This window comes from Protomyctophum bolini (genome assembly GCF_963924005.1).
Source record: "Protomyctophum bolini genome assembly, chromosome: 11".
Taxonomy (NCBI): domain Eukaryota; kingdom Metazoa; phylum Chordata; class Actinopteri; order Myctophiformes; family Myctophidae; genus Protomyctophum; species Protomyctophum bolini.
The window spans coordinates 31,795,878-31,822,073 of NC_137872.1; the positions used below are offsets into that span (position 1 = coordinate 31,795,878).

Here is a 26,196-nt window from a genome sequence, read left to right on the forward strand (position 1 = left end):
TCTACAAAGTAACAGTAGTGGACTAAAAGTGCAATATTTGCCATTGAGATGTTGCGGAGAAGAAGTAAAATAAATACTCCTAAAGTTACTTAAGTGCAACAGTACTTGGGCGTGTGTGAGGAGGATGTTGGAGGCAGAGGTGTGGTCAGTGGGGGTCAGAGAGAGGGCAGCAATCAACACACACTCAAAAGATCAAGGGCCAAAAGCAAAAAAGAAGTTTGGTGCCTGCACAGACTTGCTCTCATGTGGGTTTTATTGGAACCGCATGATCTTTCACCTCCGCTGTGTGTGATCCTCCTCCTGACAGAGGCCAAATGCCAACGCATGTTTGTAGGCAATCATGCAGCGCTCCAATGAAACCTGCGTGAGAGTCATTATGCTTCGTCGTACGATGGTGAGGCTCTATGCACAGTTGCACACAAGAATAACTCTTCCCTACTACCTTCACAGGTGTTACCGATGATACAAATTAAGACTCTGTTCCATTTAGTGTACAGTGATTATCAAACCTTTTTTATTTCAGGGACCCCCGCAACTCTGAGAGTGTGCAAAAGGAACCGAAGGGACCTGTAAGGGTCCATATGGTTACGGGGCCACGGGGCATACGGGCCATTTTGGAACCCAGTCAAGTTCACTTTGAGACCCACTGGTGTAGCAGAGTGTTTCCAGTTATATTAGCCAACACACACAATAGCAGCTGGACCAGAATGGAACATTATCAGTATCATCAGTAACACCTGTCGCGGAAGTAGGAAGTAGGACAAGTTATTCTGTGTGCATAGAGCCTATTGCGGATAATGACAGCTCAGAAGATGTGTTTGTGAGATAATAGATTGGCTATTTCACGCTACATGACACCATCGTGTGACAAAGTATAATGTAAGTTTAATGCTTTTGGATCCAGCGTGTTACCTGGGAGCCTGGGGCCGCAGTGGGCCACAGGTCTAGGTGGCGGGGGGGGACGCTGGTGGGCCTGCTGCTGCTCGGGGCGCTACGAGGCAGGGAGGAGGAGGGGAGGGGCAGAGAGAGCCTGAGGTGGACTCTCTCGAACAGCTGGGAAGGGACGAAGGGGAGGATGGAGAAATGCCATGATGGGTCGGACACAGCTGGGGGTCATTGCCATTGCTGGCTTGTGGTGGACATCTTTCTCAAAATAGAACATTTGACCATGGACATAATGACAGAATGACCGGAGAATGATATCATAAATCATCTCATGAATAACTGAATTTATGTGATTGGTTGGTTAAATTTATGTCATATTTGGCGGACATAATTTTGACCAAATTTCTATTTTCTCCTTTCATTGCCAATGGCAAATAATGAGTGTGGGGACAAAAGCTGTTTCTAAAACGGTTAGTCCCAATACTTGATTCTGATTGGCTGGTTATCGTCACGTGACGGCGATTTCACCGACGGCGATAACCCACACTTTATATCATTCCCAGCTGATTCCGCATGTAGCTGTACTGGGGAAGGGGAGTGCTTGATTGCCTTACAAACCGCCCAGGCTCATATGACTGTGAATGTGTGGCTCCAGGCGGCCCAGTAAAGACATCAAGCGCTATTCTCCCGTCACATAGGCTACTTGCCGAGCAAAACAAGGAAGTGATGTGGCTCGCTCTGGTGGCGCAAAGCGTAGCTACTTTTGTGAATGTAATAGTTTTATCCGGTTAATATTGCTATATGTTTGTAACCATTTTAGAAAAGCAATAAGCCACTCGAGGCCCCAGCTTACCAGGTATTTTACAATGGCTGGGAGGGTAGCCATCGTAACCTGAGACCTCTCGTGGCTTATTGCTTAAATATAGCCCCTCGAAAAACAAAATCAAAGATTTGCCACGGACGGACAAGACCAAGGTTTTGCCAGGGACACGTTTGTCTGTGTACAGACGTGTTGATGGTCGGAACATCATTTTAGGATCGCATCATCATCGTCATCAGAATCTGCCTTCGCCGATCTGGACAGCCGTGTTTGCCGTCAAATTGCCAGCCGGGTCGTGCCAAAGTAGCCATCAGGCCCCATCTGTGTGTGTGTAATCTGTGCACCCTGGGTGACGATGTGTGTGACTGAGCTGTGTGACTGAGCTGTGTGTGTGTGTGTGTGTGTGTGTGTGTGTGTGTGCGCGACACTGTGCGTGCGTGCGATCTCTGGGTTTCTCTCAGTACCGGAGGAACAGCAACATATGGCACCTGCCGCTTCAACATGTGGTAACGAGGCCTAGCGTGTGTGTGTGTGTGTGTGTGTGTGTGTGTGTGTGTGTGTGTGTGTGTGTGTGTGTGTGTGTAGCCTGGCATTAGCCAGAATGATAGCGTATATTCACGGATAAATGGCTGTCTTATGACGAAAAGGATTTTGGGGACATACTGTAGACTTGCAATTTAGGAAGGAAAATATTTGCGTTGGGTAAATTAGGCATTTACAGGTTAGGTTTTCTATAGGGGATATATACAGTAGGGATAGAGTATAATTATGCCTGACTTATACTTTTGCACACAAGCTGTCACAGCATGGTAATACATGCTGTGACACGTGCGTGTGTGTGCAATTATTACAGTACAGTACAGTATGTGCACTATATGTCCATGTGGCAGGTTACAGAGATGCTGTGTTTAATGAGAGCTGCAGCTACAGGGTTTCCCATTCCCTATATAGAACCCCACTGGACAAACCGAATCCAAAACGAGACAGTATACTGTACATGTACAGTACATGCTGCTCGCTCGTGGGTGCTCTCCCAGTGTGACAGACAGACCCAATGCAGTACCTCCAGTTCGGCGGCCATGTTGTCCTGCTCTCTGTCTCTGTCCTCCCGCATGCAGTCTCCAGAGGTCAGGGTGGGCGGTGTGGAGGCAGGGCGGGTGGGGTTGTCGGACACCGTCCTCCTCAGCTTTATGTGTGGCTTCTGGCCTTCCGTCTCGTCAGACTCAGACTTCTACCGTGACGGTCGCACAGGATCGGGTTACAGTTACACACAGTGCAGGTGGAAAGAAACGTTCTCACAATGCAATTGCGTCGCAATGCATTATATAATGAAGGAGAAAATTCACGGCACCATCTTTAAATCATGTCATATGGCAGCCAAGTCAATGGACTTTTTGAGTGTTTGCTTAGAGCACTTTAAACTAACAGAGTACAGCCGAGTCTATGGGTTTTGTAATGTTTGTTTAGAGTACTTTAAACTAACAGAGTACAGCCAAGTCTATGGATTTAGACATGTTTGTTTACTTTAAACAAACTTTAACAGGCGCCCCTCATTTCACACAAGTGTGATTTGCATTTGTATTCAATTCATGTACCGTGGCTACTAATTCAGCATGCTAACGTTCCAAAGAATGTATAGAAGAAAGCTACACCATTAACATTGTTGAGCTACACAGGGCCCGTCTCCAAGGCACATATAGAGAGAAATGCATCTGTTCTCATAGTGACCAAGTGAGGATTGATAGATAGCGATGAGGTTGTTCAATTAAATGATCCTTCTAGGAATGTCTGACCCACAGAATTTAATTGTGTTAGGTGCAGATAAAAGTGAAACGCATTAAAACTTTAATATAAATTGCACACACTGTACACTGTCCATAATGTTCATTGCGAATGCAGTGAGCACTTACTATGAGACCTAGCAGATCATGTCTGTCTGTGTGTCTGTCTGTCTGTCCCGCTTTTGTGCCCATATATGGAGCTGAGTGATTACGTCACCATGACTCAGCCATAACCATATAAGGAGTCCCCAAAGCAGCTATACGTCCAAAACCCAAATATGTACAGAGACTGTACACACACTATGCTAAATTGAACTCTAAACCGTGTCTGTTTTTCTGTGACTATCCGGGCCGTCACCTTTATGCTCTTGCCGGGGATGAGGGTCTCTCCGCTGCGGGTGGTCAGGCCCGCCGGGGAGGATGGGAAGCTGCGGCGTGGCGGCGGGGGAGGGGGCGACTTGGACGGCTTCTCCGTGCGATACCGAGGCACCGTCAGCTCATCTGGGAGGGAATGGACACACGACCAGGCACTATTTCAGACACGCATACATACAGTACACTCATCTGGGAGGGAATGGACACACGACCAGTCACTATTTCAGACACGCATACATACAGTACAGGATACAGAGGCACCGTCAGCTCATCTGGGAGGGAATGGACACACGACCAGGCACTATTTCAGACACGCATACATACAGTACACTCATCTGGGAGGGAACGGACACACGACCAGGCACTATTTCAGACACGCATACATACAGTACACTCATCTGGGAGGGAATGGACACACGACCAGTCACTATTTCAGACACGCATACATACAGTACAGGGGTTTCTGGGGCGTGGCTGAATCCGCCATTCCTTCATGGGGTGAAAACAACACAGCTCACCCTGGAGCCTGGACCTCATTCACACGGCAGCTATCTTGCCATTAAAGACAGTTGGGTGCTACCCTTGGCAACCCTGCCAACTGATTATCTGCCAATAATCATATCCTTTGAGACACACATCAGAGTTTTTGCGGGGGTCAAACAAAAACATATCACGTGACGTTGATCCCCTTCCCCTATTGGCTCATACATGACATACAGTATGTGTAGTCAGAAGAATAGTACAGTCATGGTGTTCCGGTACCTGCGTACTAAATGTTTTTACAAAGAGGAGCGGGTGGTCCATTCTATTGATGATGGATAGTTGAGAGTTAACTCACATGCAGGGGATTCTTATCCGGGCGTATTCATGCGGGTCCAGGGATGTTAAAAGCCCTTTTGGTGTTAGCATTATGTTATGCTTTAGCTATTGAAAAATAGCAGATCTACAAGCTCATAGCACGCCACCGAGTGGCGCGCTACGAGCTTGTAGGTCTGCTATTTTTGAAAAATCGACAGAACGACTGACATAGAAACATGTCAGGAATGTAGAAGACACTTTTAGAATCTGATCTCAGGTCAAAATGGGTTAATGTGAACACAGTAAATCCCAGACTGTGACTATAGGTAATGAGAACACGGTCTCCCCCCCGCGGGAACTCACCAGAACCACGCCTGCATCCGCCCCCCTCCTTCCCACCAGTGAGCTTGTGCTGGGGCTTGTTGGAGCGGTGCTCGGGGGGTGTCTGGGTGGTGGGCGTCTGCTGGCTCTGGGAGGACGGTTTGATCTGCCTGGCAGCAAAGTCCAGGTCCGGGATGGACTTCATTAGTTCCGCCTGGGTCTCCTCCAGCAGCCGGTTGATGTCCTGGGCGCTGTACTGGGTCAGGCTGGCCCTCTTCTCCTCCCAGTCCCGCTCCGCTGCCTACACAGAGTGGAGAGATGGAAGAAATGGAGCTGCTATGAGGAGTAATATGTGGACGACGTGTGAATTATCCTGCGCTATTTGTTGTTAGACGGATATAGTCAGTGATAGTGTCGATGATGTTATGATAGCCTATATGTGGGGTGGAAAGAGTACTCACATGTTTTACTTAAGTAAAAGTATCAATACTGCAATGTAGAAAACTGAAGAATATGTTGTTATTGTCTGATAAGATTTTGTTCACAAGTCCATGCTGTGTTGGTAACATAGAAGAGAATAACAGGCAAACCAAAATCAAAATCAATTATTTTACATTCTCTAATTGTGTGGAAATTAAGTAGCCTAATCTAGGTGTTTAACAATCATTTAACTATTGAGAACGTAAAATTGAACGACCCGTTTCAAAACCCAGAAGAGACGCCTGTTCTAGGTGCTTTGACGCCCCTTCACGCTCTATGCTGTCTGGATGTACCCTGAGTGACATGATTGCTCTGTGATTGGCTAGTCCGTTGCTATAGGCCAAATTGTTTGTGTGACTCCGCCCCCACAATGATGGCCCAATCCAGTGACTCTAGTCTGTACTGTAACTACAAACTTCATCGTTGAGAGACGAGATTTGGGCTGGCATGGCTCCAGCCTAAACATGATAGTAGCTATGCATGGTACAGGTACAGCAATGTGCTATATTGGTCAGCCTGATAAAAGCATACCACGTCCAGTTATTTGTGTAGATAACTAAAAAGCATCGCATGGATGACCCTGAGACGTATCCTCAGTGATGTATCCTGAGGTCAACAGGGTTTCGGGTCTCTCAACATCATACCCCTCACTCAGGCGACCCAGCCGGGAGTGATCAAGTCCCGACTTACGTCCCAGTAGCTACACTCAATCAGTCCCACTAGGGCAAAACCAGGGGCACACAATATGTTGGAACTACTCCAGAACTACTCTGCCAGGGCTGGGAGGCACACTTCTGGCGCATGGAGGGACTAGGCTCTGTGGTTTGTCTCCTGTGCGGGCCCCTCCTACGTCTCACCAGGTCCACTCCTGCTCTCACCAGGCTCAGGACCTGTGCGTTGCACCAGAGTCCCAGCACCAGATAGTTCATTCAGGAGTGGTGGGCAATGGTTCCGCAGGGACATGGTGCATGGTGAAAATATAGAAAGCTCTAACTGATATCTGCCGAGTTCAGGCTGCAAGGCTAATAGCACTCATGAGTCATCTCAGGACACAGCGGGGCCCTACAACGTGTGCCGGTAGCTTCCTCAATTCTCGTCTTGAAGGGTAATAGAAAAAGCATTAGCTAAAAAACACGAACCATTCTGCAAATGTATCAAATTTAGCAACCATTCCTTGTCGCCCCCACAGCCTCTCCCCAAAAATGGGGCCAGATAATAACCTACTTTAACACAATAAATCTAGCTTTATTAAACGTCGGGTCTTTCGCAGGAAAAACACTTTCCTTTTCTGTTATTGAGGCAGCAGTCGTATACAATGTACTGATTAATACAAATGTGTCCTCTTTTCAGCTCTAACAAAACTAACAAAACTAATCTAAGGAAAATTATGTACGCCGTCGCCTCATAGTCCCACAGCAATGGAAGGTTTTTTCAGGTGAGTTCTTGGAGGAAAATGAGTTCTTGGAGGAAAATCACATCACAATACTTTAGTTTAAAGCCTTTAGATGTGTCAACAGTTTCCCCCTTTTCATGGGATGACTCATTTTGGGCGGGAACCCCTTTTGGTGTTTTAAATAAGCATTATGTTATACTTTAGCTATTGAAAAATAGGTCTGCTATTTTTTTTTAATCGTAAAAATGCGGCACAAATCTTTGAATATATATTCTTTCAGAGCGAACGTTTTTTTTTATTTTGACGTCAGGTCTAAATGGGTTAACCACAATGAACCTTAGCAACCTGGCATGTCAGTTGTCACGAGTGAAAAATATATAAAAATGGCAGAACCTCCAGCTCAAAACACACCGCAACTCTACACATTTTGAGGTTGTAGATCGACTATTTCAAAGGAGTGGCCCAAGCAGGCTATAGACTCCTGGGGGACCCCCGGCAATGAAGCATAGGTTTTATTCCATGTAACCACAGTGTACAGGTCTCCATGCCCTCTTCATTTGTGTTACAATATCCTGCATAAAATGTAAAATACAAAGAAAAAGAAAAAGTATCGCCCTTCAGCGTGATAGAAATATTCAAGTGCATATACAGTATAATGTCCCAGGCTAAATTAGCTTCATATTATATTATCATAATAGGTCAGAGGTCGCTATAGAACAGTGCCGTATCCAGGGAATAATCAGCAGGGGGGCATTCATATTTCCAAGGGGGGCACTTGATTTTTCAAGTTCACATCCATATATAGCAATTAAGCTCTCACATTGGGCTATACAATAAAACAACACAAAAGGCTTGGAGAAGGGCTACAAGTATAGGTTCCAATTATACACCAAAACAAATAATATAGCCTAATTATTGTAGCCAACAGAACAAACAAACAAACATAGCCTATATACTGTCATGTGGAAACACGATCGCATCGCACCAACAACACAATGAACACAATGAGCATCTCCACGGCGGGAGGAAAGTAGAAAAAAAAGACTATAGCCTATGCACCAACCATTAATCACCAACAAATAGTTGAGCATTTAGGCTTATAGTGTCTTTTATATGTCGCCATCTCCACGGTAGGGGAATATGAGTAAAAGTTTATGCACCAACCAAAAACAACAAGTCTATATAGTGTATTTATGTCGGGAGGCAAAGGGGGGGGATCTGCGCGTCTGCAGATTGCGCGTTTGCCATTATGAAGGCTACTTGGGTATTTGTCCCGTTTTACCTGATTCGGTGACGGTGTGCCAGAACCAAGAACCTCTGGTGGAGAAGCATGCGGTGGTGGTGGAGGTCCGAAAGTTGAGCTGCTGCTGTGGAAGTTGCTACAGCACTGCAGCAGCCCTCTGCCTCACTGGAATAATGCTATCCGACACTCGCGAACCCCCAGTAATGTGATCCGACGACCGAATTTCGTTGTGCATTTAGTAGTGCTCGGTGCTTTAACGACTCCCCGCAATATTAACAACAACAGGCGACATGGTGTTGGTTTCAGTATCGTCATCAGTCTGCCTTTCTGAAGGTGCTGGTGGGTTTATAGAGTTTGGTGTTTTGGCTTTGAGCCAGTTCCTAATATCCATGATTCAATTTTACCGGTTTGGGTTTGTTTTCACTGTGACTGAATGACGTAGCTTTTGGTGCGCTGCATCAAAACGAATCCGACTAGGTGCACCGACTAGGTGCCAGTGTACTTTTTATTATTGCATTTCTATTACTATGAATTAATTAGAAAATGTAAATTTATTATAAACACAAAGAACATGAAAATAACACATTATATATATTTTAAACCTGTAAAACATTAAAAATAATGGTGGGGTAGGGTTCTGGACTGGGGGGGCACAAAGTCTATCTGGGGGGGCAGTGCCCCCTAGTGCCCCCCCGTAGAAACGGCACTGCTATAGAATCAAGTCAAGATGTAAGTCTGAGTTTCACACTAGAGAGGAAAGCTCGTTTCCAAAATGTGGCGGAAACCTCCTCAATCTGAGAATCAATTGTCCAGCACATTTCAGCCCTGGTGGTTTGAACCTCCATGCATAGCGAGTTGATGGCCTCCAGGATGGCGGCATCGGCAGCGACCATCTGTTAGCTACAGCTTCAGTCCAGGGTCCAGGGAAGCAGGGCCGGTCTCTTTTAGATTTCTATTTGAGCCTAGCTTTCGAGGTTCTGCATCTACCATGCATTCTGGTGCTGAACATTTGTCAAAAAATAGCAGATCTATACAAGCTTACAACACATTGTGTTGCGAGCTTGTAGATGATCGGTGAAGAGATATGGTGTGGAGGAAAAAAATAGAGGATCTACTGCAGTACAGAGCCCTGAGGGGACTCCAGGCAACTAATTATGGTTTAAAGTGGTGAAACAATACAAAACAATACAGTATAGTGCAGTGTACCAATTCATCTTTCAGGTCAGGAAAAAAACTTCGATCAATATCAAGTACAAACTTGATATGATTTGAATTTAAACTTGATTAGAGCAAGTAAAGTGAATCTGGAATGAAAAGGGGATGGCGCTGCCTATTCCTTTTACTGTATCTCATGGAAAAGTTGCCTCTTTTGAATGTGTGCATCTTCAGTAGAATTCCTCCTCTTGAGTCACATTCCTAAATATCGATGCCATATTTTCACTTTGATGAAATGTGGTCTATAATCTGTATTGACTTCGACTATGTAGCAATTTTGTTGGTGGTTTTAACATCCATTGTTGAAATCCTTGAGGACAAAGGATGTAAAATTTACATCCAATGTTGGATGTACATTTTATTATATTATATTTTTGTTTTCTATGGATTGACTCAGCATGTGACCATGTCACCACACACACACACACACACACACACACACACACACACACACACACACACACACACACACACACACACAAACAACACGCGCGCATACACAACACAGTCTGCTCTGGCACACTCTGGACTGAAAACACCAGTGAAATATGTATTCAGGCTTTGTCTTCCACAATCTTGGGTCCCTGCCAATAACCTTATAAGATGAAGAAATGCCAACCTGCTGAGAAAAGCATGTCAAAAGCTGATGTCAAAAACGTGTCAAAAGCTATAAAATAGGTATATAAAAATATAATATATAAAAAAAGGCTGTTTTGAGAACAGGCCTTTCCTCAGTCTAGTTGCTAATCCTCGGTCTAGTTGCTACTGTAAATTGTTTAGTTGTTTTTGTTTGTCATGTTTTTCTCAGAACCTAATTTGGGCGCTGATCAGAGGGTACTAACACAGAGTTCTTGGATCCCAGAACGTAGAACATGTGCATTAAATTGTTTTCCAAAAGAATTGCTCTCTGAGGCGCTTTATATTCTGCGGTCCTTAATAAGGACTCACAGTGTACAGCATTCCGTCACTAGCGTACAGACAAAGCAGGTGCTGTGGGGAAAAAACAAATAGATGGACGATAGACAGACAGACAGAGACGGCGTTTCCTACCAGTCGCACTTCCACCGACGAGGCCTTTTCCGAGGCAGCGCGGCGCTCCAGCTCCACCAGAGCGTTCCCTTTGTGGGGAACGGGAGGGTGATGTGACGACGTGCCGTGGAGGGGAGAGGAGAGGTTCCCGTGGCCGCCCAGGGCGGCGTGATGGGGGCTCCAGTTGGACAGGTTGCCGCTCACGCCCCCCAGGTCATGGATGCTGAGCGGGGGGCTGGTGGGCATTATGTCGAAGTCCGAGCCTTTCCGGAGGTCCTCGCCGTGCTTATTGGCCATCAAGGGACCGGAGAAATCCTCCGGCGTCTTCCAAACGCCCTCGTTGGCTTGTCTGACAATGACACGTTGAGATTTGAGTCATCATTACTGGCTGGCTGCTATGTCGACTTTGTTTAAAAGGGAACACGTTACGAGTGTAAATTTAAATCAGAAAATAAATAATGTAAATAAATAATGTATACATGTTTACACTTTCAGGCACACGTTTTTGCACAGAGTGGGTGATACAGTATGCGGTACAGTACAGTACAGTACAGTACATACTTGCGCATCGTGGCCAGGCTGTCAGTGATGGTCTTGCAGCGTTTCAACAGAGCATCCAGCCTGTGGGGTTCCTCTTTCAGGAACTTCACCGCTTCCACCTCCACCCTGAGCACCACCCGCATCTTACTCTGCAGGCCAGGGAACTGATCTGGAAGGTTGGAGGAGGAGAAAATAACCGTGTTCATAACGTGACATTTCAAAGTATATTTTGAACTATGATAATTGGGATTTGATTTTAACTGGGCATGATTCTGAAGTGTGGAGAGATTTTCACAGTTTTGAGACAGCGTGGGACTGTGTAAGACTTTGAAAATGTTTGGCAGACAACGTGCATGCTAGAATTGACTGACAGATAATCAGTCCCTTGTGAGTTGTTACAAGTAGCTCTGCCAAAAGCTATCGTGCGTGCGTGCGTGCACTGCGCAGAAACATGCAGAACGGAGCGTGCGTGTGTGTGTGTGTGTGTGTGTGTGTGTGTGTGTGTGTGTGTGCATGTTGTATAAGCTGGTGACTCACTTTTGAGCTCCGTAAGTGTCTCTCCCAGCTTCCTCAGCACCGTGGCCTTCTCTTCCAGCTCCTGCACAGACGCCAGCTTGTGGCTGACAGAAGACTCCTTCTGAATCTCCTCCACGGACTTCTCCAGGTCACTGAGACGGAACAGACAGATGGATGGATGTTCACCAGGGATCGAAGGGAGTCGTGTGTTCAGAGCTGTGTTCAGGCGTGAATATTTCCCTGTTGTGTTTTTTGTTTCACATTAACAATGTGTCACGATTCCGATGCATTGTGAGCTTGTAGATCTGCATATTTGTTTTTACCACAAATAATAGTATTACGGTAATCTCCTCACACCAGAACACAGGGATTTCGGTTGGAAATGGGTGATGGGTTCTTTAATGTGTGTGTGTGTGTGTGTGTGTGTGTGTGTGTGTGTGTGTGTGTGTGTGTGTGTGTGTAACAAATCTCTCCAGTGAGGCAATTTGGGAAAAATGTTTGGACATAATTCATGTGCACCACACACACACACACACACACACACACACACACACACACACACACAGCAAGACCATAAATCTGTCCTCAATCGTGACCTCAATTAATTATAGAAGAATTATAATAAATAATGAAAATAAAAAACTTGCTCCTCGCAATGGCAATTAACAGACATTGATTCACAGAGGTGATTAAGCAAAGTAGATCAATTATCACACAATAAAAATGCCACTCACACACACGGCATGCATGGCCATGCAGCAAAACAACCAGTAGCATTTTCATTTTCATTTTTAGAAAACCTGCACAAATTATCTAATGATTAAATCTCAGAGTATATCTCTGTGCTTTTGCAGTCACTTCGTTAATTGTTGGACCAAATCAGTCCTAGGATCTTAATGAGCATCCTGCTCTTTCCCAGGGATAATTACACTGACGTATACTGTTAACCCATTCTGACCTGAGATCAGATTCTAAAAATGTCTTCTACATCCTGACAGTTTTCTGAAAAAGCTATGTTTCTATGTCAGTCGTTCTGTTATGAAAAGAGTAATGTTCCGTCTTTTGATTAATATCCGTCCTGGGCGTTGGCCATCATTTTTTAATAGGACGGAGACCTCTGTTTTGGCCGACCAGAGTGTTATCTCATTGCAATGTCATGCAAAGATGTTGAAAATAGCTGATCTACAAGCTCTACAATACAAAAAATCTACGATGCGTCGCAATTGTGAGATTGTAAATCTGCTATATATTTTTTTAAATCCTGAAAACGGGTGCAAATCGTTGAATATATATTCTTTTACATCGAACGTTTTTAACTCATATCTGTGCTTCTGGGCTGGACAACATATTTTCAGATGGTTGTCGGCGGCCAAATACATATAATTTTGGGGCTCCTTGACAAGAAACACACGCTAGGTTTTTCAGAAAACTAGGATTAGGATTTGGATTAGTGGTTTTCAACCAGTGGTCCGGGGACCACCAGTGGGGCAGTGGGGGTTCCAGGTGGTCCCCAGCTAAATAATGGAGAGTTGGTAACCAAATGGACCCTTATAGAGCTTTAACTCTTGAGAGCGTAAAATGAAACGGTTTCCATTATTGTTAAACATCTACATGACTTCATTTACAAGAAGTCTACACAATATGGAGAATGTAGAATTGTTATGGGGATATTTTGGTTAATAAGATGTCTTATATCTGTGGGGATTTCCTTGATTTAAATGACTATGTAAAAATGGAGATATGTTTTGCCAAAGGGACTTTTGTTGCGGCAGATTTTATTTGTCAAGCTTGGGGAAAGAAGACAGAGTACTCTGTATAAATCTGAGTGGTAAATAATATTTACCGCATTTCAAGCATTTCCAGAATGTTTACATTACATAATTCATTATATTATAATGAATTATGTAATGTAAACATTCTGGAAATGCGTGAATTATGTAATGTAAACATGCTGTAAATGCAATTGTGAAATGGTGTCTTATAAACCCATGAGGGTTGGGCACATTGTGTGCAGGACACGGAAACAATCAATCAATCAATCAATCAATCATTGCTATTTCCGGTGTCCCTGAAGAGGGAACCAGACTGAATAATAGACAAAAAGATTCATTTACTTCTTTAATTTCTCACCGCCGTATTCTACTTCTATGGAGAAACCATCAACCTCCCTCAAACATATCCTGGTTACGGGACCTAATGTCATTTCTGAAACTAGAAAATAATTTTCTACTTTGCTGTCCACGGCTCTGTTGAAAACTTTTATAAACACTAGGCAGCCTCTCGTCTCTCACTTTGATTCACTTCAAGCTATCTCATTGGATTAGATAAGTGTATAACTCACCCAAGGGTGCAGACTTTGTTCCATCATTGTCACAATTCACAAGGAGCATATGCCACCTGAGGCTGAGTCAACATGCTGTTTTCACCCTCCCCTGTGTGTCTCTCTCTCTCTTTCCCTCTTTTTTCTCTCCAATCTTTTCTTCTTTTTAGTGGTGCAACCACTTAATTAAGTAGCTTTGTGTGTGTGTGTGTGTGTGTGTGTGTGTGTGTGTGTGTGTGTGTGTGTGTGTGTGTGTGTGTGTGTGTGTGTGTGTGTGTGTGTGTGCGCCTGGCTGGCTGCCTGCCTGCCTGGCTGGCTGTGTCTGAGCACGGAAATAGCATTTGGCTGGTGTTCAAAAGTGTCACTGTTGTGGCTGGGTTTAACGAGAGGGGTATATGTGATATTGAGGATGACTGATTTAAGCAGTCACACCTGGCCTGAGTCAAACTAGAAGTGAATTCAGAGCTGGGTGTGGCTGCGCACCTGTTGTGCATAAATCAGCCATCTCCACAAACACACAAGAGAGAGCCTCTGTCCGGACAGTGGAGAGCTATCTGCTTTCCTGTGTAAACTAATATTGTGATGCTTTTAAATTGTTATTCCCTCGACATGGAGGAATAACTTGGGAGTACTTGGGAGCAGGGGGGAAACTGGTGGGTGAGAAAAATCCACAAGCAAGCACTGCCACTGACCACCATGAAATGCACCTACTGGTAATTATATGTATGCACCATGTACTGTACATGTATATCATGTACATTATGCAATGTGTCACTGCAAAGATGTGGAATAAAAATGTAATAAAAAAAAATGAATTGTAAAATATTCTTTAGTTTTGGGTCCGAGAAGCTTGATCTCTGGTGGCCCATGTGGTTCACATGCGGAATAAACAATGGGCCTTGAGATGAAAAGGGTTGAAAAGCACTGATTGAGAAGACGTGACGTTTCCACATACTGTAGCTGTTGGATGAGCAGCTCCTCTTCGTTCAGGTACTTGAGTCTCTCCTCCTCCACCAGGAGGCGCTGTCTCTGCAGTGGGTCCTCCTGCTTCCGCAGGGCGTCGCTCACGCGCACGCTCAGCTCCGTCTCCGTGCGCTGCAGTAGCGTCCGCACAGACTCCTGGTTCTGGAGCTGCATGCGTGAACAACACGCACACACATGCACACACACACCCACACACGCGCACACGCACACACACACACACACACGCACGCACACACACCAGATTATGTCCTGCTGTATAATCAAATCTTTCAAAAAAAAAAATTAAGTCTGTATGTCTGTCGTGTGTCTGTCATGTGTCTCGGGCCCCGCCTGTTTGACGTCAAACTTCGGTTAGCCTGGCCCTGGAAACCAGACTAAATAAATAAATGCCCTGGGCAGATTGGGTCTGGCACTCACCCCAGAGTTGTGGGTGACCAATCAGAGCCCACTATTCAAAGTGAGACTTTTTTTTGCTGTGACGTTGGAATCTGTTTGTATAACCACGCCTTGGAAATAAATCTTCCACAACGAAGTTCCAGACTAACATCTACGCAGTGATATAATAGTCTGGCCACGCCATAGTAGGCTAATCCAGGGGTATAAATAAGTGCCGTGGCAATTAAAAAGGACCAACCGTTTCCGAGAACCGAAAGAGCACATATGTCTGTCCGCAGGAGGAAGCGCCACATCTCTGTTCATTGTTGGTGAGAAGAAGTGGCTGCTGCAGGCTTCCCTGATTGGCTTATAAACCGACTGCCAGAGCTTCGATCGCGTCACATATGATATAAGTGGCAGCGTGTGCAATAAAATGGAACATAAAGTACGAGATCTGTGGCCCACGGGTGAAGGAAGCCGCGGCGAATGAAAGTGGCGGTGAGCAGCAAAACACTGACAACAAACGCGGGCACCACGAGTAAGATAACAGATAACAGCAGTATTGCACGGGGGTGGGGTTTGTATTCCCCACTTTGATTGATTCATTGAATGCATTTGGTGATAAAAAAGGAGAGAGTACATTATCAGTGCACTTCCATGACATACAGTATAACACATATACATAATATCACAGAGGTTAAAAAGAAAACACAATAAAGCTCTATATGGCTACATGGCTTTCCATTGTGGACATGCATTAATTCCTGGCTCGCATGACCCGGAGAAGGCCGGGGCCTGAAGGGCAATGGCCTAGAAGTATACTGTAATGTTCATACGTACTATACAGTGGATTGTTATACAAGAGGTTACGCTGCAAAATCACGGGTGGTAATTGAACTCCCAGAGTGTACAAATGGAACCAAATGGAGGTTCCTTTGTAACATGAGCACTCAGGATTGTATTATATTTCCTTTAGAATATCCAGTTAAAGGATAAGCCCTCTGAGATGCATCGTATTCCTCGAGCACGACACGCAGACAATAACAATAAAGAGAACATTCCAACAGACATACATCAACAAGGGCATACTGTACAGACATACTGTACATAGGGGGTATATAATATACACATAATAAACACATAGGTGCTCTCCCACCATCTCAAACCACACTGCCTCTGTTACTCAATATTCATCTACAATAAAACACCAAAAGAAAAAGAAATAAAATGCAACAATAAAAGTATTAAAGCAAACATTGTACCAACATTAAAACACTCAGAAACAGATAGGTTTCAGGTCAACAAGCAAAGAATTCTTGAAAAAGAAAAAGAAAAGAAAAAGTAATTGATGTACATTGTACAGTAAATGAAACGGGCTGAAAAAGTTGTTCCAGTCAGTCTGACGAAAGTCTATTAAAAGACGACGTTCAGAGTTAACGCCGCTGTGTCCTGTAGCGTAGAGTAGACCTTATATAGTGTACAGTACGCTGTGTTGAGAAATGCATTGCGTGGCACTATTCCATGTGGGTGTCTGTTCGTCTCGGGTGAATGCCTCGCGGAACGCCATGAAACGAACGCCCTTCCTCATGGCAGCATGCACTCTGGCGTACGACGCAGAGGTGGAAAAAAACCGCAGGCCCAGAACCTTTGAAAAGCCACGCCAGTGATTTACACCGGCTGTGCTAAACATGCACTGCAGTGCATGCATATACACTAGTACTGTATGTCCCTGCATATTCTGCATTAGAAGCTTCTACTTTCTGTACCACTGTACTGTACTGTACTGTACTGCGTCGCATGTCCTTCCGCATGTCCTGCGCGTGAGGGGAACGCACGTCGGTCCGTCCTTGGCTACTTACATGAATTTGAATTATGGTTCTGTGTGTTTTTGCCTTGATACCAATCACTCCGTCCTTGAAAGCAATGTGGTGTGCTGCAGCATGAGTACTGTGCTCTGTCTGAGCTGCTGCAGGGAACCCAGAGCGCAAGCATGTGAAACGGTGTGTGTATGCAAGGTTTCCGCCTCAAAGCGACAATATCCACTTACTCAACGATACATATACAATGTATTATACATACGTATCTATCTATGACAAGAGAACGACAGTAAACATGAACCAAATACATTTTGCATGCCATGCAGATTTGCTCCAATGAAAGCATCTGCTTAGCAGGAAAAAAAAACAATCATTGATTGACCTCATGTTACGGGAAATGAAGCAGAACATTGATACCAGTAAATGTTGAAAATGACCAAGATTTGCTCCATTAAAAGGCCATTAGCAGTGATGCTAGGGCACCAGTCCAAACATGTGGTAAAGTTGTCTAATTCTATTTAATTTATCCACCTGTAACTCTGAAAGTGTAGCTACAAATGGACCCAAATGGACCATTACGCATGTCCATTCGGTTATATTTGTACACTCTCAGAGTTTAATTAATTGTGCGTGCGTGCGTGCGTGCGTGCGTGAGCATGTGTGTTTCCTCAGCATTATGCTCCATCTCTCCTGTTTACACTTCTCTGCTAGACTCTGTCTGCATAATTCATAAAGCACGTGCATAATTCATCCTGTTTGTCGAGACCATTGGCAACAGGGTGGGGTAAAGGTCAGGGGTCATGTTAGGCCACACATCCAGGTGTACGTCAGCTGGTAATTAGCATGGATTAGTTCTAGTACGGTTTAGTTATCTCTACATTACAGTCTAGTTCCAGCATGGTTTAAACCTTCTTTCCACAACCGTTTTAAGGCCAAATGAGGGTTCCCAGTTCCAGCCCGGCCTCCCCCAGAGTGTCCAAGTGTCCTTGAGCAACCCCTAATCGCTCCCGATGAGCAGGCTGGTGCCTTGCGTGGTTTCCTCCGCCATCGTTGAGTGGTGAATTCAATGCACAATCATTGTAAAGAGCCTTGGTTAAAGGTGCTATATATAAAGGATCATTTTCTATTTTCCATTTTCCAAATGAAGCCACACGGCGCTGCCTCCATAACTCTGAGAGTGTACAAATGGAACCTGTACTGCATGTGTAGTCGTGTACACTCTCTGAGCTACAGCTACATTTGGAAACCCCCTCAAAAGAGCCTGGAGGGTCCCTGGACGCCACTTTGAGAGCCACCGGTTTAAAGCCTTCTTTTTCTACCGCAGCGCGCTAAACCGCAGCGTGCTGTGCCGCAGCATGCCATGCCGTGCCATGCTCAAGTGTTCCAGCATGGTTTGGTTCCAGGCAGCACAGTTTTAAGCCTTCTTTCCACAACAGTTCTGAGGCCAAACCACGCTATCCATGCTCATGGGTTCCAGCGTGGTTTTTAGTTCCAGCATGGTGTAGTAGCTCTCCATTTCAGTGCTGGGCCTGCGTAAGGACCCTGCGGACTACTTGGGAATTCTCAATTACCGGTACTATAGAAGAAGGGTTTTCAATTCCCCAAATTGACTTTCATTAGGCCATCATGGACCCTTGTTTGAAACGATTATTTGATATGGAAATTATGTTTTATTTAAAATGTAAATAAATTGTGTATGTCATGAGTGTATTATTGAAATATTCACAGGTGAGGTGATATTGAAAGAGTTTCAACACACAAAGTAGAGTCTGGTACTGATATGAATCTGTCAAATTATTATTACTACGTATATCTTAACAAATAAAAAAGAAATAATCTCCATGAATTCAAGGCTTCATGGGATGTGCAATTGAAAGAAAATAAGTATTGTTTGGGGTGAACTGCTGGTAATTTCAAACAAATGCTCAATTTTGCCATTTTGTATCTCCTCAATGACACACCTGGGACGCCACTTTGACAATGACCGCTGTAGAACATGGTGTGGCGCTTTAGAGGAGCAGTTCAGCTGATCCAATAGTTAAACCTTAGGTCTACTGCCCACTGCATGCTCCAGGGGTGCCGCTGAAGGGACTAGGTCTGAACAGAGTGTGAATAAATAGGGTTGTTTTGCACTGTTATTTATATCCTTCTCTCTGCCCTCTCTCCTTGACGGCCAGTGGAAGCGTTTAACTCAACAGGAAAGGGAGCACAACAGCAGACGACCCCATCTCTTTTATAGTTTCATCTTTTTTTACCTCTCCTGCATGTATTTCTATGGTCTTTAGCGCCTCTCCTCCACCGCATGGCATCTGCCTGACCCTTTAAACGTGAGCTGAACCCAGTGTTTTTATCATTCTTACAGTACGTTTCATCATAGGTCCTCGAAGGATTCAATGGCCTCAATGTGTCAGACTGTACAACAACAGCAAACCTGTGTCTTTATGACTGTATACTGTAGCGTTGTGGGAGTCAGATTAGTTGCTAACAGACAGACCGCCCGCTTCGAATGTTATCAACCGATAATCACCAATATAGGTTACTTATTACTCGAATACAAACGAGCCAGCAGGCTCGCCTGGAGCCGACTGTATGTACAGTATTCTCCGCTGCGACCCCCCTTCTTTAGCGAAAACATCCTGAAACTGACTTACACGGCCGGTTAAGACTGATATGAGGTTAGGGGACTTACCATACGTGGCAGTTTAGACTGAGGTTAAGGTTTTGGTTAGAGTTAGGGTTAGATTTAGGGTTAGTAATAGTCGGACAGCATGACCCACACAACGTCGGACGCCACCGCGTTTCCTGATCGCAGCCAGTCGGCTCCAGGCAAGCCTGCTGGCTTGATTGCATTCGACTGATAAGTAACATACAGGTGTTTATCGCTTGATTTTCATACGAACCTGCTAGACAGACAAACACACACACAGTCACACACAGTCACACACAGTCACACACACACACACACACAGTCACACACACACACACACACACACACACACACACACACACACACACACACACACACACACACACACACACACACACACACACACACAGGGGCCGTGGCAGAGATAACCATTAGAACAGTGAAGTGGCAGCAGCAGGCATATCTCACCTGCATGTTGCGCAGCTGGCCGAGCTGCTTGCGCAGGTCCGTGGCGTTGTGCTGCAGGTCGTGCAGGTGCAGCTGCATCTGCAGCCGGCCGACGCTGTCGCCTGCGTTGGAGGACGGAGGAGGAGGCATCAGGGCCAGCGGCGCCGACGGCGTGAGAGCTGACCATCACAGAACAGGACACAGAGCGGCGGGGTCACGGGGAGGTCACGGAGACATTACATTGCTGATACCGTGAGCTGTGATGACACGCTGATGTCACACGCACGCACGCACGCACGCACAACACATACTTACTGTATAAACACATACACAAGGGCACTGATGGCACTTGCAAGCAGCGCACAGCAGCACTTATGTGTGAACACACCGCACACAGGCACGCGCGCACACAGGCACGCGCGCACACACACACACACGCGCCACAAATTAATGTAAAATGCCATATTCACAAACCTCTTCCTCCAGCTCCGTTGGGAATGCACTAGAGGAGGTGTGTCCTCATAGTGATCCACAGAGACTTGCAATCAGTCTCCATTCAGTGTGTGCGTGTGTGTGTGCGTGTGCGTGTGCGTGTGCGTGTGTGTGTGTGTGTGTGTGTGTGTGTGCATGTGCGAGACATACAGTACACACAGGGGGATAACCATGCTCTTATCTACTGTACCTCAGGGCTTTGTGATTATGGCCATTTACCTTCTTATCTAACCTCCCACATGCACACTGCAACACACACACACACACACGCACACACAAAACGGCCAGGAGTGAGTGCAGCCGGGGCATCTCTGACAAAAAAACATCCCTCTGAATTTCACAAACGCATTGCCAGACTGAAATCCAGAAGGAGGGACAGTCAACACACACACACACACACACACACACACACACACACACACACACACACACACACACACACACACACACACACACACACACACACACACACACACACACACACACACACACACACACACACACACACACACACACACACACACACACACACACACACACACAGAAAAGTGACAGGAACAGATCAAGGCCTGTTCTGTCTTGAGGAATCGATCAGGGAGAGGAGAGGAGGCACACGGGAGGACAGACACCACTATAGCCAGCCAGCCAGCCAGCCCAGCCCAGGCAGAGAGAGAGAGAGAGAGAGAGAGAGAGTGAGAGAGAGAGAGAGCGACACCACCACACACCCACACTCACAGACCACAGAGCCATGGAGACGAGAGAGACAGAGAGAGAGGGATTGGTATAAAGGAGAAATGAAGGTTGGTGTGTGAGGTAGGAGAGAGCAACTACCTTTCCCTTTTTTCTGCTTCAGCCGTCCAGCTGAAAATATAGAAAGAGTGAGCCTGGTTACAAGACGGTTGGTGAGGGAGAGAGGGAGATGTATAGATCAGGGAATCTCTATAGAGTTCAAATGTACGGGTTTGTGTATTTTTTTATTTGTGTTACTGTATAATCCCCGTAGTCGGATCTTAGATCGCCTCATATATAAGAACTGTGTTTGAAAAATAAGCAAATCATCCCAGCGGTTTCACTCATATGGGATATTATGAAGAATCAACTGACTGCGTTAGAAAACGCTAATGTCACTGCTGCCGTATTACTGTAGTTACGTTTTCGTAAATGATACAGAGACACGACAATATCGCAGAGACAGTTTGTTTATTTTTGGACCACAATTATTTTTTAAGACCCCGTGTTATTCTCCATAGAGACATTATTTCCCGCAAACCAGGGGATGAGTGAGTGCCGTCAGGACTTCGGCACTCTATAGAGCTCGTCATTTTAGTGTTCAAAATCCGAGCAAGTTTTCACTCAGTGCGGTTAGCGTATGAATGACGGCGACTAGTGCAGTATATTAACGAGTCCTGCTCCAAAGCACAGGAACGAGAAAGTTAACAGCTGTTAATTGATTCACAGTGATTAACTGTGGAGCGTTTCCTGAGACGTACCATTCCTCCAAATATTGCACGTTCATAGTGACACGGAACACAAACGACCGCAGTCGGTAACTACAGTGGTCGACAAGGACGCTGACGTGGAAGTAGACCGAGTCTCCACTGGAGGTTCGCTGTATTGATTTGGCATTATTTCAGTCTGCAAGACGCTTCAATGGCAGTTACAGCGCTGTGCTGTCAATGTAACGCTCTGGCGATAGTAAAGGTCGTCTCCGTAGAGTATTAAATGCCAAAGTGTATTTTTTTCGTTTGGGATTTTTCTCCCTTAATGGTATATGGGGAGAAGGCGAAACAGGAATGGGGATGAAAGGAAATAGATTGTGACCGAAAAAGCCCAGAGAGGGAGAGAGATGAGGAAGTCAATGTATCGGACAGAGACTAGAGACTATTCTGACCTGATCCTGCAATAAGCGGTTCACGACATACTGAATTAAATCTATATGCACCAAGACTCCTCCATGAATCCCAATTGTACCCTTCATTTTCCCAGCTAGATTTAACCCCTTTAAAAGGGAAAGTTCACCTCCCACTCACCCCATGAATACGAGGAGAATTTTCACTGTGAGTGTTGTTTTGGAGTTTACTTAAAATCATCAAGTAGGCCTATTTTCTTAGTTTTTCGATGCTTGATTCACCATACTGTAGGAATGTCGTACAAACGAACATTCTGGAGTGAGTAGAAATAAAGCCTACGTCCACTATGTTTCAGGAACAGCAGATCTACAAGGTGACAACACATTTGCTTGTAGACCGGCTATAGTTTCAAAATGACTCAGAAATGTGTTAAGTGGTTAAGGGCCTAATGTTGCAGGGCCATGCATATAAAGAAGTAAAATGAGAGAGTTCCTGAAGGGTCCTGAGATAGGAAGCCAGCTCTGTTAGCATTCAGCTAACAGAGAGGTCATGATCGCGGGGGGGGGGGGGGGGGTACAGTACGTTTGTTAGACATGCTAACAGACCGACAGGCATTAGTCCGACAACACCACGTTGTCGGTCCAGACATGCGTGGCCGGTTACAACTAACCTGTGGGCGGAATAAAACTAACCCGCGGCTCCAGACATGCTCTGTGTTAAAACTAACCCGTGGCTCCAGACATGCTCAGCAGGTTAAAACTACCCCGTGGCTCCAGACATGCTCGGCAGGTTAAAACTAACCCGTGGCTCCAGACATGCTCGGCAGGTTAAAACGAACCCGTGGCTCCAGACATGCTCGGCAGGTTAAAACTAACCCGTGGCTCCAGACATGCTCGGCAGGTTAAAACGAACCCGTGGCTCCAGACATGCGTGGCAGGTTAAAACTAACCCGTGGCTCCAGACATGCGTGGCAGGTTAAAACTAACCCGTGGCTCCAGACATGCTCGGCAGGTTAAAACTAACCCGTGGCTCCAGACATGCTCGGCAGGTTAAAACTAACCCGTGGCTCCAGACATGCTCGGCAGGTTAAAACTAACCCGTGGCTCCAGACATGCTCGGCAGGTTAAAACTACCCCGTGGCTCCAGACATGCGTGGCAGGCTCCAGACATGCTCGGCAGGTTAAAACTAACCCGTGGCTCCAGACATGCTCGGCAGGTTAAAACTAACCCGTGGCTCCAGACATGCTCGGCAGGTTAAAACTACCCCGTGGCTCCAGACATGCGTGGCAGGTTAAAACTAACCCGTGGCTCCAGACATGCGTGGCAGGTTAAAACTAACCCGTGGCTCCAGACATGCGTGGCAGGTTAAAACTAACCCGTGGCTCCAGACATGCGTGGCAGGTTAACTCACTCGGCGCCGAGATCGCTCAAAGGATCGTGAAAATTCAGCTGGCTTATGCTGTCTATGGGAACGCAGTGTTAATATTTAGGATTCTTCTTTTTGGATCAAAACATTCGCGGGACCCGTTACATAGCGACTTACTGACTGTCGGTTTCCAAGTGAAACGGTTTCAAAATAAAGGTGTTCCCAATAAAAAATAAATGGTAAAAGAGTTCGTGGCAGGTTAAAACTAACCCGTGGCTTCCTGTGAGGTTAAGGTTTAGGGTTTTGGTTTGGGGTATAGGGTGTCGGACTCATGACTGGTGGTAGGACTGTTAGTAGTATGTCGGACCAAACGCATGCACCCCTGAGATAGAAAGCCAGTCTGTTAGCATTCAGCTACAGTAACAGCTCACACACTGCTCACAGACGTATTGTACTCACTTCCAGTGGCGGAGCCGTCGCTGTTGGATTCGGTCTTCTCGCTGGAAGAGAAAGGTAATGGGCGTGAGAACTCCGGCCCTTGGTCCGGAGGGCAGCCCGCCATCATGCAGAGACGCAGCAGGCCGCATCTGAGGATCAACGGCCACACAGGGCAGGGCAATTACAGTGCTAATGCTAATAGCGCTGCTATACTGCTGCTGGACAACAGGGACTCCCAAATGGACCCCCGTTTGAAGAGATAAATGCCAGGGACCCCCATGAGAGACTCTAGCAGTGATTCTCGACCCGTTTTAATTTCAAGGACCCACCAGTTTGACATTTAATGGCATTTCTATCTCCGAGACCCCAACAGTTTATTTAACTCTGAGATTTGTGAGCATGTATAGCTCAGCTATTTACACTATTAATTAACCCATTTTGACCTGAGATCAGATTCTAAAAATGTCTTCTACATCCTGACAGTTTTCTGAAAAAGCTATGTTTCTATGTCAGTCGTTCTTCAAAAATAGCAGACCTACAAGCTCGTAGCGCGCCGCCGAGTGGTGCGCTACGAGCTTGTAGATCTGCTATTTTTCAATAGCTAAAGCATAACATAATGCAAAAAAAAAAAAGGGGTTCCCACCCCAAAATAGGTTAAATAAGTGTCGTATTCATAATGTCTTTTTGGGTCCTGGGGAGACACCAAAATGTACAGTATGTTCTGGGTCTCGAGCTGAACACGTTTGGGAATCCCTGATGTACACTGTAGGCTACAGTCGCTGACCTGTACAATGCCCTGCTCTCCATGGGATCTGATGATAGTCTGTGACTGTGTTGACATGGACGCTATGTAAATGATGATGACGATGATGACGATTATGTCCCGTTTAGATCAATATGGGCTGAACAGCTGTCTCGCAGGTCTCACTGGATCAACGTGCTGTGCCCTATACAGATGTTCTGTGTGGCTGTACTTACACCATGCTTACACAAAACAAATGCACTATTTCACTGCACGGAGCTGGTAATGGTTCTGAGAATAGCTTGTTATCCTGCTTGTTGCTGTCCATGTGCCTCAGCGTGCAGCCTGGTGGGATAATGGGGGGGGGGGGGCTATAATAGAATGTCTTACGTGCTGTCGCTGTCCGGTGCTCTGGTCAGAACACTCTGAACCAGGCCAGTCAGACTGGCGATCTGTTTCTCCATGGCTTCCATGCGCTCCAGACGTTGGTCCCTAAACAGTGCATATACTGTGTGTCATAATCCCGTCACGTGATGTCATGATTACCAGGCAGAACAGAAATGTCAAATGTTCCTATGTCGAAAGCCAAAAACCACAATTCAATCGTTAATCGCAATATTTGTGCGACGATTCATCGTCAACTTAAAAATGGTAATTGTGACAGCCCTACATAATGTTAACCTGTAGTTATCAGACAAAGCACTGCGTTCAGTCCTCACTCCGATACTGACCTACTGCTGTCCGGGTCCAGGGGGCCGAAGCCGGCTCCTCCGGGCCCGGCCGTGAGGCACAGCGGGTCCGAGCCGGAGCTGGGCCTCGACTTGGGGCTCTCCACGAACACGGAGGAGGAGGCAGAGTCCTTGCGGAAGGCCTGCCTGACGGGGGAGTCCCTGACCCGGCTGGGGGAGCCCGAGTACGAGTCCCTGTGGCTGTCCCTCAGGCCCATGTCGGGGATCTTCTGCGGGGACGAGGGGGGCATCCGGTGGAAGCCCATGCTGCCCAGCGTGGCCGAGGAGTACGAGTCGGAGTACAGCGACGCGCCCGGCTTGTAGATGGGGTCGTCCAGGTCGCCCTGTACAGGTAGCGGTGGGCCATGTGGAAGAATATTATATATCACCATGTTTTTGTCAAGCAGTATATCACCATACACGATATTATCACCATATTCGTTTTTTTCATGCCGTTTCTATGGTTCTTTTTCAAGTTACTTAACAGTACAACAACCTACAAGGTAAAAGAAAATGGAGTGACAGACCATTTAGACCAAAATACGTATTCTTCTTGGCGAACGAAACAGTATAAATAAGGGTATAGAATTCACT

At 45.8% G+C, this 26,196-nt stretch overlaps 1 protein-coding gene across 1 annotated transcript in view; it reads right to left on the reverse strand.

Moving 5' to 3' along the window:
- Positions 1–26,196, reverse strand: part of srcin1a (SRC kinase signaling inhibitor 1a) — a gene marked incomplete at its 3' end in the record, with an annotated part of 65,941 nt that overhangs the window by 10,722 nt on the left and 29,023 nt on the right. The window contains exons 6-18 of the mRNA XM_080775135.1: positions 25,606–25,946; positions 25,265–25,366; positions 24,154–24,281; positions 21,310–21,339; positions 20,008–20,165; positions 14,672–14,847; positions 11,418–11,548; positions 10,902–11,049; positions 10,362–10,689; positions 5,023–5,281; positions 3,845–3,987; positions 2,769–2,936; positions 913–1,053 (exon numbers count right to left, since the gene is read on the reverse strand). Coding sequence (XP_080631261.1) covers positions 913–1,053; positions 2,769–2,936; positions 3,845–3,987; positions 5,023–5,281; positions 10,362–10,689; positions 10,902–11,049; positions 11,418–11,548; positions 14,672–14,847; positions 20,008–20,165; positions 21,310–21,339; positions 24,154–24,281; positions 25,265–25,366; positions 25,606–25,946 — 2,253 coding nt within the window. The remainder of the gene's footprint in view (positions 1–912; positions 1,054–2,768; positions 2,937–3,844; positions 3,988–5,022; positions 5,282–10,361; positions 10,690–10,901; positions 11,050–11,417; positions 11,549–14,671; positions 14,848–20,007; positions 20,166–21,309; positions 21,340–24,153; positions 24,282–25,264; positions 25,367–25,605; positions 25,947–26,196) is intronic.